This window comes from Drosophila santomea, chromosome 2R, assembly GCF_016746245.2.
Source record: "Drosophila santomea strain STO CAGO 1482 chromosome 2R, Prin_Dsan_1.1, whole genome shotgun sequence".
NCBI lineage: Eukaryota > Metazoa > Arthropoda > Insecta > Diptera > Drosophilidae > Drosophila > Drosophila santomea.
In genome coordinates this window covers 7,732,495-7,744,607 of record NC_053017.2, presented here as the reverse complement: position 1 = coordinate 7,744,607, position 12,113 = coordinate 7,732,495, and the positions used below count along the sequence as shown (strand labels likewise).

At 45.6% G+C, this 12,113-nt stretch overlaps 4 protein-coding genes across 6 annotated transcripts; 3 read left to right on the top strand and 1 right to left on the bottom strand.

The window, feature by feature from the left end:
* Positions 1-1,109: 1,109 nt before the first annotated feature.
* Positions 1,110-3,760, top strand: LOC120445701 (brain-specific homeobox protein). The gene is made up of 4 exons (XM_039626260.1): positions 1,110-1,653; positions 1,990-2,264; positions 2,644-2,946; positions 3,440-3,760. The coding sequence occupies exons 1-4, from the start codon at positions 1,220-1,222 to the stop codon at positions 3,706-3,708; spliced, it is 1,281 nt and encodes a 426-aa protein (XP_039482194.1). The 5' UTR covers positions 1,110-1,219; the 3' UTR covers positions 3,709-3,760.
* A 2,018-nt stretch (positions 3,761-5,778) lies between these two features.
* LOC120444998 (fructose-1,6-bisphosphatase 1) lies at positions 5,779-8,176 on the top strand. Of its 3 annotated transcripts, XM_039625036.2 has the most exons (4): positions 5,820-5,882; positions 6,457-6,524; positions 6,943-7,286; positions 7,462-8,176. In XM_039625036.2, exons 2-4 carry the CDS (start codon positions 6,503-6,505, stop codon positions 8,125-8,127), a joined length of 1,032 nt encoding a protein of 343 aa, XP_039480970.1. In that variant the 5' UTR covers positions 5,820-5,882; positions 6,457-6,502; the 3' UTR covers positions 8,128-8,176. The 3 variants fall into 3 exon arrangements, with proteins under 3 accessions (XP_039480971.1, XP_039480970.1, XP_039480972.1); XM_039625037.2 differs by lacking the exon at positions 6,457-6,524 and having other exon boundaries at positions 5,779-5,882; XM_039625038.2 differs by lacking the exons at positions 5,820-5,882; positions 6,457-6,524 and adding an exon at positions 6,331-6,424.
* On the bottom strand, positions 8,148-10,496 carry LOC120444996 (tRNA-dihydrouridine(47) synthase [NAD(P)(+)]-like). Its single transcript, XM_039625034.2, has 4 exons — positions 10,315-10,496; positions 10,106-10,256; positions 9,748-10,048; positions 8,148-9,651 (listed from the first exon to the last, which is right to left on the bottom strand). Exons 1-4 carry the CDS (start codon positions 10,494-10,496, stop codon positions 8,306-8,308), a joined length of 1,980 nt encoding a protein of 659 aa, XP_039480968.1. The 3' UTR covers positions 8,148-8,305.
* Positions 10,497-10,643: 147 nt separating this feature from the next.
* On the top strand, positions 10,644-12,006 carry LOC120444997 (GTP-binding protein 10 homolog). Its single transcript, XM_039625035.2, has 3 exons — positions 10,644-10,719; positions 10,779-11,301; positions 11,360-12,006. The coding sequence occupies exons 1-3, from the start codon at positions 10,678-10,680 to the stop codon at positions 11,944-11,946; spliced, it is 1,152 nt and encodes a 383-aa protein (XP_039480969.1). The 5' UTR covers positions 10,644-10,677; the 3' UTR covers positions 11,947-12,006.
* The last annotated feature ends 107 nt before the right edge of the window (positions 12,007-12,113 follow it).

Here is a 12,113-nt window from a genome sequence, read left to right as displayed (position 1 = left end):
TAGTTTGCGTGACTTATTTTATTAATAAAACGAGCAAATTTGTCTTGCTTTTTGGTCGCATCGTCGTGATATGGTTTTTCTCTCTCTGCGATGTCTCGTTATTATCCTTCCTTCCTGCTCTGTTTGCGGAGCCACCGCTCCACCGCACCACCTTTAAGGATCCACTGCTTTCAGGAGTGGCAAGGCTGGTGCTCGCGAAACAGGACGAAACAGGACGAATATACTGGCTAAAACCACCCCATGGCGAGCTGTTCACTGATTGGTGGCTTGCAGCAAAGGAGGTACGCCCCCTTTTCGGTGGTGGCACTCAGTGGGTTTGGGGCCGGGGGTTTCTTGGTGGGTGGTGTACGGCTATGTGGGGCTCTGATTCAATTAACCGCTCGGGGAAAAAAATATATGAATGCAAAGCAGGCGAATATGTGGCCCCCAACCCAGCGAGTACAGTTGCGTTGGATCCACCTAGCAATTATGCTGTCACAGCAGCAGAATCGATTGTTTAATTCAATTATAATAATTGTGGCATTTAATGCACGCACATCGTCAGCCAGACAGACAACAATGGCGGCCGTGACACGTTAATTATGTGAAGTGAGCGCCAAATGGGTGGCGGGGACGAGGAAGAGGACGAGGACGAGGCAGGATGTGCCTGCCTAACAAAATGGCTGCAGAGCAAGGACGCATAGTTGTGCAACTTATTTGCGGCTAACGGGAACCAATTACTCTAAGGTTTTTCCGCACTAATCGGATGTCCAGTGGATGCCAGCAGAGAGATGAGTTCTCAAAATCCTGCCAGAGCAGGACAACCCTATGCGCATGCAAATCTAGGGGTGTGTTCATCTGCCCGCTTACGGGGATTCCCCGAATATTGCCGCTCTAAGCGGGCACCGCAAAGCAGGCCCAACTGCAACCGGAGAGGGTGGAGGGGGTGGCACTGGGTAAGAATGGGGTGCAGCAGCGCTCACTTTTTTCCCCCTGCTTTTCCGCAGGATGCAGGACAATATCGCCGGCTCGCTCGCACATGTCTACTGGCAGCTCGTTTAGAGCAATTTGCTGGTTGATGTGCGGTGATTGCCGCAAACTCAACGCGACCGTCAACGAGCAAACAACATAAGCGCGCGCGCGGTCCAAGGACACGTATACATCCCGGCTGCCTGGCTGGCATATCCTGGCTCCGGTCTCCAACACTGCTCCTCCTCCTCCTTAACCAACCTCCAGCGCAATGGCAATGCTTAATGAGGCGAACTTGAGTCCTGCGGACGCACATGCTCATGCCAACGCCACCACGCCCACGCACAGCAAGGCGGCTGCGATGTCCAGTGCGACCACAATGCTGACCACAAAAACGCCGTTCTCCATCGAGCACATATTGTTTCAAAACTTAAATAGTGCCAGCAATAATAACAATAGTAGTGATAGCAACAGCATCGGCGCCAACAGCAACAACTACGCTCAAAAGAGCAACAGAAGTGCGGCGAAAAGTGCCAGAAGCGGCTTTGCCAACGACAATAATCCGCACAAACATCCGTCGCAACATTCGCATCCGCCGGCGTCCGCATCCGCATCTGCATCCGCGACGGCTACTGCCCGTAGCAACCAGGCTGCGTCGGGTTATGCTGGCGAGGATTACGCCAAGTCCTTGCACAACACTCATCGGTGGGTTTCAGAAATACGTGACGTAATAGTAAATAGTAAATTTCATTTTGAAGGCTTTATAATAATATATTTATAAATACCAAGAAAAGTGCAAAAGAGTGATCAAATGACAAAATAAGTGAGAAGTAATGTTAATTATGTGACACTACAACAAAATAACAATTAAACAGTAGACATTCCAAGTCGAATGTGGGCGATAGTATTACCTGTCTTAAAGCCAAACATTTTGAAACAGCATATGACAGATAACATACAGGAGGGGCGGTGGGGACACTGATACTATATTATCACTATATACAGTATAATATGCCCTTAATTGAACTCCTTGATTCGTAGGTCTAACACCCATTTACGTCATGGGGCTTCCCACTACAACGGAGATCATATTTCCCAGCAATTGGGATCCGGAGCGGGACCACATCCGCCAGTGCCAACAACTCAGCCTCAGCCTCCGCCTCCGTCGACCCTGAATGGAGGAAGTGGCGCATCCAATGGAGTGCTGTATCCGAATGCACCGTACACCGATCACGGATTTCTCCAAATGACCCTCGGATATCTCTCCCCATCGTCGGGCACTTACAAGTCCGTGGATCCCTATTTTCTATCACAAGGTGTGTATGCCCCCAGATGCTGGGTATTATGGAGTTATCTTCCTAGATGTCATAGCTTCTCGAATATTACACGTTGGTCATTTTACCCATTAAACAAATAAGTGAAAGTCGAACACATGGAAAATTTAAAGTCAATTCAATTAGCTCGTCGAAAATTAAAATTCACATTCCCTCATTAGAGGGAAGAACTTTTCCAAAATAAAACACAAATTAGTAGAACAACTGATGGTAAGGTGTAGATTTTTGTTGTTACACAGCTTCATTTAGGGGAACTATAACTTAGAATACTCGGTGTAAATGACAATCAACACCAAAAGCTTCCTTCCATTTCTTCCAACTATAACGAAGTTAAACAAGTTTTGGCATCCGACCTTTTCAGCCAGCCTGTTCGGGGGAGCGCCCTTCTTCGGAGCGCCTGGATGTGTGCCGGAACTGGCCCTCGGTCTGGGAATGGGCGTGAATGCCCTGCGCCACTGCCGCCGGAGGAAGGCCCGCACGGTGTTCAGTGATCCGCAACTGTCCGGCCTGGAGAAGCGGTTCGAGGGTCAGCGATACCTCTCCACGCCGGAGCGCGTGGAGCTGGCCACCGCCTTGGGACTCAGCGAGACGCAGGTGAAGACCTGGTTCCAGAACCGCCGCATGAAGCACAAAAAGCAGCTGCGCCGGCGCGACAATGCCAATGGTGAGCACATTGATTTTATATTCACCAGTTCAGACAATCATTATAATGAGCAATTCAAAGATTTGTTAATTTTTTCAATTCCACAATATAAATTACACTCTTTAATATGAATTAGTACATATATTAATAATGGGCTCCTTTAAAAAGTTATTACATTCTCTATTACTTGCTAAAAACATGCTAAATTCGAGTTCTCCAGCGTTAAAACAATGTCTTTTTGTTAGTAATTAAATTGCCAAAAGGCATTTCAAAGGAAAGTGGTCAGCGGTTTTCAAGTTGGTCACAAAGCTTCGAAAACTGGACCACTGGAAAATAATAGAACAAAAGACGCAAAAGACTGTGGTTAGTTTCTTTGAGGAACTTTTGGACTATCAATTAGACCTTTTGGCTTTTAGCAGGCTCCTTCTGATGCAAAAAGTTTTGCTCAAGTTTCTCCACAAATCAAATTAGTTATAAATTTTGTGGAAATTTCTTTGACTCTTCCATGCCGCAGAGCCCGTCGACTTCTCACGCAGTGAACCGGGAAAGCAGCCGGGCGAAGCCACCTCCTCCTCCGGGGACTCCAAGCACGGCAAACTGAATCCCGGATCCGTCGGCGGCACGCCCTCTCAGCCCACAAGCGAACAGCAGCTGCAGATGTGCCTGATGCAGCAGGGATACTCCACCGATGACTACTCCGATCTGGAGGCTGACAGTGGCGATGAGGACAACTCCAGCGACGTGGACATCGTCGGGGATGCGAAACTCTACCAGTTAACATAGATAGTTCGATCGGGAGGAGGACTTGGATCCTAAATTAGTAAAGTTTTCGGTGTTTCAGTTGGGGAAATACAACTAAGAGGGATTTGCTAGTTTATTACAATACTTTCGCTGCATTCCTCTTAAAAAGTTTCAGTTTGAAATGTTCCATTATGTTCTATCAGAAGAGAACAAAACAAGCACAGCAGGTAAACGAAAACACATATCTTATCAGCGCGAGCATGGTTCACCATTTTAAAGTATGTAGCATTACGAATTGGTAAGAACTGTAGTTCGTTTATAACTTTGGAAACTTTTCCATGAGTATCACATTGTCACCTTTAAATTAATTGATTGCAATTAACAGATACCATCCAGCTAATCGAGCCTTTTAAACTTTTTTTTCGTTATTTAACTTGTCAAAAAGCAACCAGAACACTTTTTCACTTTACAGACGCAACCATATTTTGCTACATCTATACATAGTTGTATTTCCCTACACATATTTGAATTGAAACGAAAAACAGTGTAAATACCAACGAGTTCTTGAACGAGTATTCTAGTCATGTATTAAGTCTTAAACTAATCAAATTTAGTGATTGTATTCGAGAACTTCCATTTTAAGATATATTAGTTCCCTGCGACTTCTTATCCAGAATATATTGCTTACAATAAACAGAACAGAGCGCATTATGCGAATGCTTGAAAAGTGTTACTTGGCGGGGAAGATATCCGCCTCCTCGCTGGGCAATCAAATCCAATTGACAACACAAAGTAGCAACTAATATGGTTAAGCAGCGGGAATACTGATGTATGGGGTTGGCTGACTGCCAAGCCCTGCGCATGTCCTGGTGCCCAAGTGGGTGGGCGGAAGCGGGTGGGATTGGATTGAATTGGGGTGGGTGGAAATGCACTTAACAATGGCAAAATAATTGCGGGTTTTCAGACAGCCATTTTAGTGAGACACCCATTGTCAAGTGCTGGAGGTGAGAGTTAAATGTTGCAAATTGATTGGTAATTATGGGTTAGCAGGAATGCCCTGGAAAAATTACTAGTTGACGGCATTAAACATGAGCCTTGGAGGACATGGACTTCCATATGCTTGTATGAATACACCCATGATCAATTTACTGAGAAGTTATCATATTATGTTGATACTTTGGACTGCAAAGTTTCTTCTTGACGTCAATAATACACAGAACCAATTCTATTCTCATAAATATATATTTGTAAATAAAATGTATTTTGTAGACATACTCTCATCGGTCGCAAACTAACAAAAAGCGACACATTGCCGCGGAATAATATACAATCTAAGGTCGAAGCAATGGCAAGGCGCAGTCGCTTTAGCCACTTGTATTTTCCCACTAAATACAGAATTTAGTAAGTAGTACTCTAGGGCTTATCTCACTATTGATAAGGCCCATACCATAAGAACTGCTGGAGACGAGCCTCCGCCGAGTAGATTGGATTGGTAATAAAAATCACACATGCCACTTAGTGACTCTGCCCAATAAATGTTCTGATTAGGCTCTTTTTACTATGAAACGTAATTTCGCATGACACTTTACAATATATTTCCTCCTTAAATTGGGCTTATCGTTTAATAAGCCATTTTCATCGCCAAGCTTCCCAATTTTTTTCCGCTCTTCATTGTGGCTCCCTCTTAGTTTTGGAGCCATATATGTATATAGTATGCAGCTTATGCTCCCCATCTGGACTCTCTTACACTCCGCTCTCTTTTCTGTGTGTATGCTATTTACGTGCTATCAGTGGCCGCCGTTGAAAACGGCAAGCCGACCTTTCTATTCCCTAACACTCTTTCAATATTCATCTATATTTATTATTATTATTTATGTATATATTATTTTTTCAAATGGAATTTATGAATTATAACAACTGTATGAATATTTACCTGTGTATCCTTAATATAAAGATTCAAATTGGGTTTCCAGTGAAAAGATGAATAGTTCCTCATTAAATCTAAATTAGGATCATATTAACGCCTATATTCCATAGTTATGCTCTATGCAGCCCATCCAAGTGCACACACACTCTGAAAGGGTATTCCCGGTAGTGACGTTTCGCTGGCTTTTCTCCGCCGTCGTCGTGGCCGTGGACTAAAGCCAAAAGTAGTCTCTTTAGATCAGCCGTCGACCGCGGTTCGTTGTTTGTGTGCCAGAGTTTGTCGATTTGTTGTAAGTGAAAGTGAATTTCAAGGGTTCTTGGTGAAGCTCCACAAATGTTTGAGGTCAATGGCGGCGTTAAGGACACGCCTGAAAGTCATTTAGATCGCTCTGTTGTGGATGATTAAAAAAGATATACGTATACTTTGCTATAGATACTCTTTTTACTTATACTCTATGCGTTGATATATATTCAGTTAATCGGATGCTACGCGAAGACATTCCAAAAATAAATAAGGGGCACGTGTCGTTGTCGATGTATTAGATCTGCCGGTAGAAACGTTATTTTGTGGTTCTGGTTCTATATATTTTTCCATAAGACATTTGTATAATTTTTGTAGAGCAAACAGGTTATCAGCTAGCCAAATTCAAAATAACAAACCAGACACCACAACCACACAAACAAAAACACGCATTATCAGAGTGACAAGTTTTTGATAGTGATTTTTTATGCAACAAGCCCCCGAACAAACCACTAGAAACCAAACGGGGTCACTGATTCGACCTTCCCATAGAAGCACAGACCCTTCGTTCTGCTGAATTCTACTAAATAGGTAATTGTTTTTACTTTGATGGATCCCCACAGGAACCGCACCATTTAGAGAGCGTACTATACCAACATATAATCAATAATGGCGGTCAGTAGCGGTGACTGTAAGTGAAGTAGCCCCCTCCTTACTGCTTCCTGTTCCTTCAATATTGCCCAGCTGCTTTTAGCCAAATACGCCTTTATCCTGCACCACCCAAACTCGTTCCACTAACCAGATATTTGTTTAACCAGTTGCTGCACTCCAAAATGATAACCTTGCTTTACCGCCGTGCCTTCAGTTGTGTACCCCGTGTTTAATCCTAAATCCTTTCCAGTACCTATATATGTCATTTATATATACCTAACTTGTTTTCTTTAGTTATCGCCAAGTAGTACTACTGATATGTGTGTTTCTGCATTTAATCGATTTATTTTAATCCTATGCTAAACCCGTCCCAATCCAGGAAAATAATATTATCCCACTGCAAATATTGCTAGGAGTATAGTAACTAAACCTTCTTTTTTTGCACATATGTATAATAGCCAAAATGAGCCAACAGGGACCAGCTTTCGACTCCAATGCGATGACGCTCACGCGATTCGTGCTGCAGGAGCAGCGAAAGTTCAAGAGTGCCACTGGCGATCTCTCCCAACTGCTAAACTCCATCCAGACTGCCATCAAGGCTACATCATCCGCGGTCCGGAAGGCCGGCATAGCCAAGCTCCATGGATTCGCTGGCGATGTAAATGTCCAGGGCGAGGAAGTCAAGAAACTGGACGTGCTCTCCAACGAGCTGTTCATCAACATGGTGAAATCATCCTATACCACATGTCTAATGGTTTCCGAGGAGAACGAGAATGTGATCGAGGTGGAAGTGGAGAAACAGGTAAAGTTATATTAATTAGGGTCTTAAAAAATTGGTATGAGTGTGTGAACTAGCTTGCAGCGAATAGGCTCTATCATTGAGAAGTCTTCTAGTTAGATATGGTGGTTATAAATTCGTATACTTCGTAGCGATTCATTTTTTGGAAGCAATAAATTATTCGATCCTTCTCCTCCAGGGCAAATACATCGTGTGCTTCGATCCCCTGGATGGATCGTCCAACATAGACTGTCTGGTGTCGATCGGTTCGATCTTCGCCATTTACCGCAAGAAAAGCGATGGTCCGCCCACAGTGGAAGATGCCCTTCAGCCTGGAAATCAGCTGGTGGCCGCCGGATACGCGCTGTACGGCTCGGCCACAGCAATAGTCCTGGGTCTGGGTTCCGGAGTGAATGGCTTCACTTACGACCCAGCCATCGGAGAGTTCGTCCTGACCGATCCCAACATGCGGGTGCCTGAGAAGGGAAAGATTTACTCGATCAACGAGGGCTATGCAGCGGATTGGGAGGAGGGTGTGTTCAACTACATAGCGGCCAAGAAGGACCCCGCCAAGGGAAAGCCCTACGGAGCGCGGTACGTAGGATCCATGGTCGCAGATGTGCATCGTACCATTAAATACGGTGGCATCTTCATCTATCCGGCTACTAAATCCGCTCCCAGCGGAAAACTCCGTCTGCTGTACGAGTGTGTACCTATGGCCTATCTGATGATTCTGGCTGGAGGCCTGGCCAGCGACGGAAAGATTAGCATTTTGGACATTGTGCCCAAGAAGATTCACGAGCGCAGCCCCATTTTCCTAGGATCCAAGGCCGACGTTGAGGAGGCGCTCAGCTACTTAAAGTGATTGTTGTAACTACAGTGATGTATCAATAAAGGCGTATATTTTTTACTAAGACATGCAATTCCTTTAGCCGTTCTGTCGCTAAACTTATGCTTAAGAAATTGTCCAACCTATTTCCATAACAGCAGTTATGTCACACCGCACATAACTTTAGAACCACAAATTTATTTACAAAAGCAATCTAAAAGGCATTCGCCTTGTGCTTGGGTACAAAAGTAAAACCTTCTGGTACACGACCCAGCAGCGATTCACTAAGCTTCACCCAGTCAGCTGCATTGCCGGAACTCATGAGGGTCTCCATTTCGTCGCGTCCGCGGTACTTTTGCGGACGAGCGTTGATCTTTTGCGGCGGAGCCGTCTGCAAGGCCTCGGGTATGTATCGGTACAGAAAGGACTGCCATTCGAGGAGGAATCGGCGAGTGGTCTCCACACCCTTAGTGTCAGAGCCCCAGTGCTCCAGACCGTAGTTGCAGAACTTTTGCAGCATCTCATAGCGCTGCCCGGACGATGGAGACCAGGAATGTTTCTCTTTTATCTCTTGGAATATCCAGGGCTTTATTAACGCTCCGCGACCAATCATTACGGAGCTAACGTGCGGTGCCAGCGTCCTACGCTCAATGTAATCCTCGTAGCTGAGTATATCGCCATTGCCGATCACCGGCATGCGCTTTGCCTTGGCAGCACACTCCTCGATGTAAGCCCAGTTGGCGTGTTTAGTGTAGCGCTGCTCCCTGGATCGCCCGTGGAGGGTCACTGCTGAGGCACCCCACTCTTCAACCAGTGGCAAAAGTTCGTGCGCTACGCTTTTATCTGCATAGATGCCGGTGCGCATCTTCACGGTGAAGGGCAGGCGATTCGACAAGGCTGCACAACTGCGCACTGTCAGTTCCAAGATATTGGTTCGTCGCATCAGCGCACTGCCACCGCCTTGCTGGTAAATCAGATCTATCGGGCAACCAATATTAAGATCAATGAAATCCAACTGGGCCGTCTCATAAATAACCTGCGCCGCCTGATTAATCATGTTGGGATTATTTCCGCATAGCTGGACTCCAAAGATGTCTTCGCTCTGGTGTCGCTTGGTCAGGGCCCACTCCTGGCCCATACCCTTCAAAAGCGGCTGAGCACAGGCCATCTCGCCACAGGTGATGTCTGCACCGAACTCTTTGCAGATCCTCCGAAAGGGCAAATTACCCAACGTTGTAAGTGGTGACAGCACGAGTTTCTCGCGGAAATCAACGGCGGGCTTCTGATCAGCATCTCTGCCGATAGCGGACTCATCAATTACACAACCAATGCCAGTTGGCTCATTTTTAGAATCCGTCAGTTGTTCTGCATCTAGTATTTCGGTGGTGTCACTAGGTTCTTCTTCTCCTGGAGTGGAGCTTACTGTCCCTTCAGACTGATTCTTTTCCTTTTCCTGTTGTTCCTTTAGTTTTCGCGCATCTCTTAGCTGTTCAGCCATTTTGATAAGCTCCTTGCTGCGACTAAAGTCATAATCATGTTTTCGCAGACGCACTTGGAGTTCTGAAAAGAGGTTTAGTTTATGAGTTTATCAAAGTACTTTAGTTATTGGTTGTAATCCTGGAACAGTTAAGAGTTAGCTGCAGGAGAATTTCCCACCTGAACTGACGCCATTGCATGTGGTTGGAGGAGCGTTTTCATCGTAGTCCTCCCTTTTGACGTTCCTGCCCTGTTCATTTGTGTGGGCCTTTGCAAAGCGACAACTAACCCCGCGGGCACAATAGCCCTTGTTGGTGTACACATAGCATTCGAGGCCCAAGTCCTCACCCTTGGCGGCCAAGTAGGCATCCAAATCGTGGACATAGCGACAGTTGGCAAGGGAACAAGGTTCTCCACCGGTTCCGTCGATCAGCGAGTGGCACAGATGCGAGTACCGCTCGTCCTTAAAAACTGGGCGGTTCTGAAAATAGAATATTTTGTATAAAATCTTAATTTCCTAATACAAATATACACTAACTTTGTTCTGTCCACGTTTGCGTTCCTTTTTGTCCCATTTCTTTTTTCCGCCGTCTTTCACATCTTCGGCGTCCTCGCGTTTTCTTTTGTTGTTCTCACTGTTTTCAGTGTTAGCTGCTGCACTGCTGCCATCAGTTTCAGTTACCAGGTATCTAAAGGATATCAAACGCAAATTAAACCAACCAAATATTTGTGAATGGATGTACTTACTCTGGTTTGATGTAACAAATACCGGAATCCATTTCACAATAAACAATCGCACGTGTTGGACTACGTCTTCTTCTACCTTGTTTCTGCCAATCAGCTGCTTGTAATTTATCGATAGATACAACGATAGTGGGCGCGTTCAGCATATCTGAGGATTGTACGGATTTCAGTGGATAACACTTCATGAATTCTTAAGTCCATATATGATTTGGAGGGAATTCGGAAGTTCTCCTCAGACTTTCAATTTGTAATTTAAAAGCTTTTTTAAGCAAATTAAATGGACATCGATATATTCCCCTTCCTGGTCACAGTAAAAGTCACTTTTTGTGGAACTGCTCATCGCTATTGTATAATGCCGCCTCTGCGATGGTGCAAATCTTTAAATTCCTGTTAAAGTCCAGCAAATCTGTAAGAACCATACTGTTATACAAAAATCAGAAGTAATATCGAAAAGTCTTAATGCCTAGCCCGGTCGTGCCCACTTCCGGCCCACTTTTCTAGACAATCTGCGCTTGGCAGTTCGTGGAGGCCATGGTGGGAATGGATTGCCCAAGTACGGAGGAGTCGGTGGTCAAGGCGGTTGCGTTTACTTGGTGGCAAAGGAAGGACTTACCCTTCGCAAGGTCGTCCAGGGATTGAAAGACAAGCGAGTGGCAGCATCTAGTGGCGAGGATAGCAGCAAGGCAAGCATCTTTGGACGCCGTGGACTCGACCAGAAAATCGAGGTGCCTGTAGGCGTTCAGGTGTATGACGACCAACAGAAACTTATCGCCGACCTCAACGAGCACGCGGCCACGTGCATTGTGGCGGGCGGAGGTACTGGCGGATGCACGGCCACAAATTTTCTGGGACGTCCCGGGGAGAATCGCACGGTAAATCTGGACCTAAAGCTCATAGCAGATGTGGGACTCGTGGGATTCCCCAACGCAGGCAAGAGCACCCTTTTAAAGGCCGTATCTAATGCCAAACCAAAAATTGCAGCCTATCCCTGTGAGTTATTGCTAGATCGGTTTGATATTTGATCGTTAATTTACGACTCTTACCTCAGTTACCACCATTCGACCTCAGATTGGAACCATCGAGTACAGCGACCTGCGCTCTATCACAGTGGCCGATCTTCCTGGTCTGATCGAGGGAGCTCATGCGAACTTTGGCATGGGTCACAAGTTCCTTAAGCACATAGAACGCACCCGCCTGCTGGTCTTCATGGTGGATATATTCGGCTTCCAGCTGAGTCCCAGGCACCCGCATCGCGACTGTTTGGAAAATGTGTATGCGCTCAACAAAGAGTTGGAGCTCTACGACCCATCGCTTTTGGAGAAGCCCAGTGTCCTGCTGTTGAACAAATTGGACAAGGAGGGTGCCCACGAGATCTTCTCCAAAGTTAAGCCGTTCATCAATGACTTGGCCAGCGGGCTTGATCAGTGTCCCGAAGAACTACGTCCGAAACAGGTACTTAAGTTTGAAAGCATTGTCCCCATATCGGCCATAAACTCGTCGAAGATCCCGCAAGTGAAATCGCAACTTAGGAGGACCCTTGTGCGGCTGGCTGAGAAACAATTCCTGGCGGACGAGGATCAGGTTAGGGAAAAGCTAAAGCAGCGCGTTAGCCTGGTAGGTCCCAAAATTACCTAGTTGTTAATATATGTATTTTGTATGCGAGTTATGAAATTAAACTACCTTTAAACAGCGTAATTCTATAATATCTAAAGCAAATATTTATACCCGTCACTCGTAAAAAAAAAGGTATACTAGATTCGTTACAGGTAGAACGAAGCGTTTCCGTCCCTACAAATAGTTAT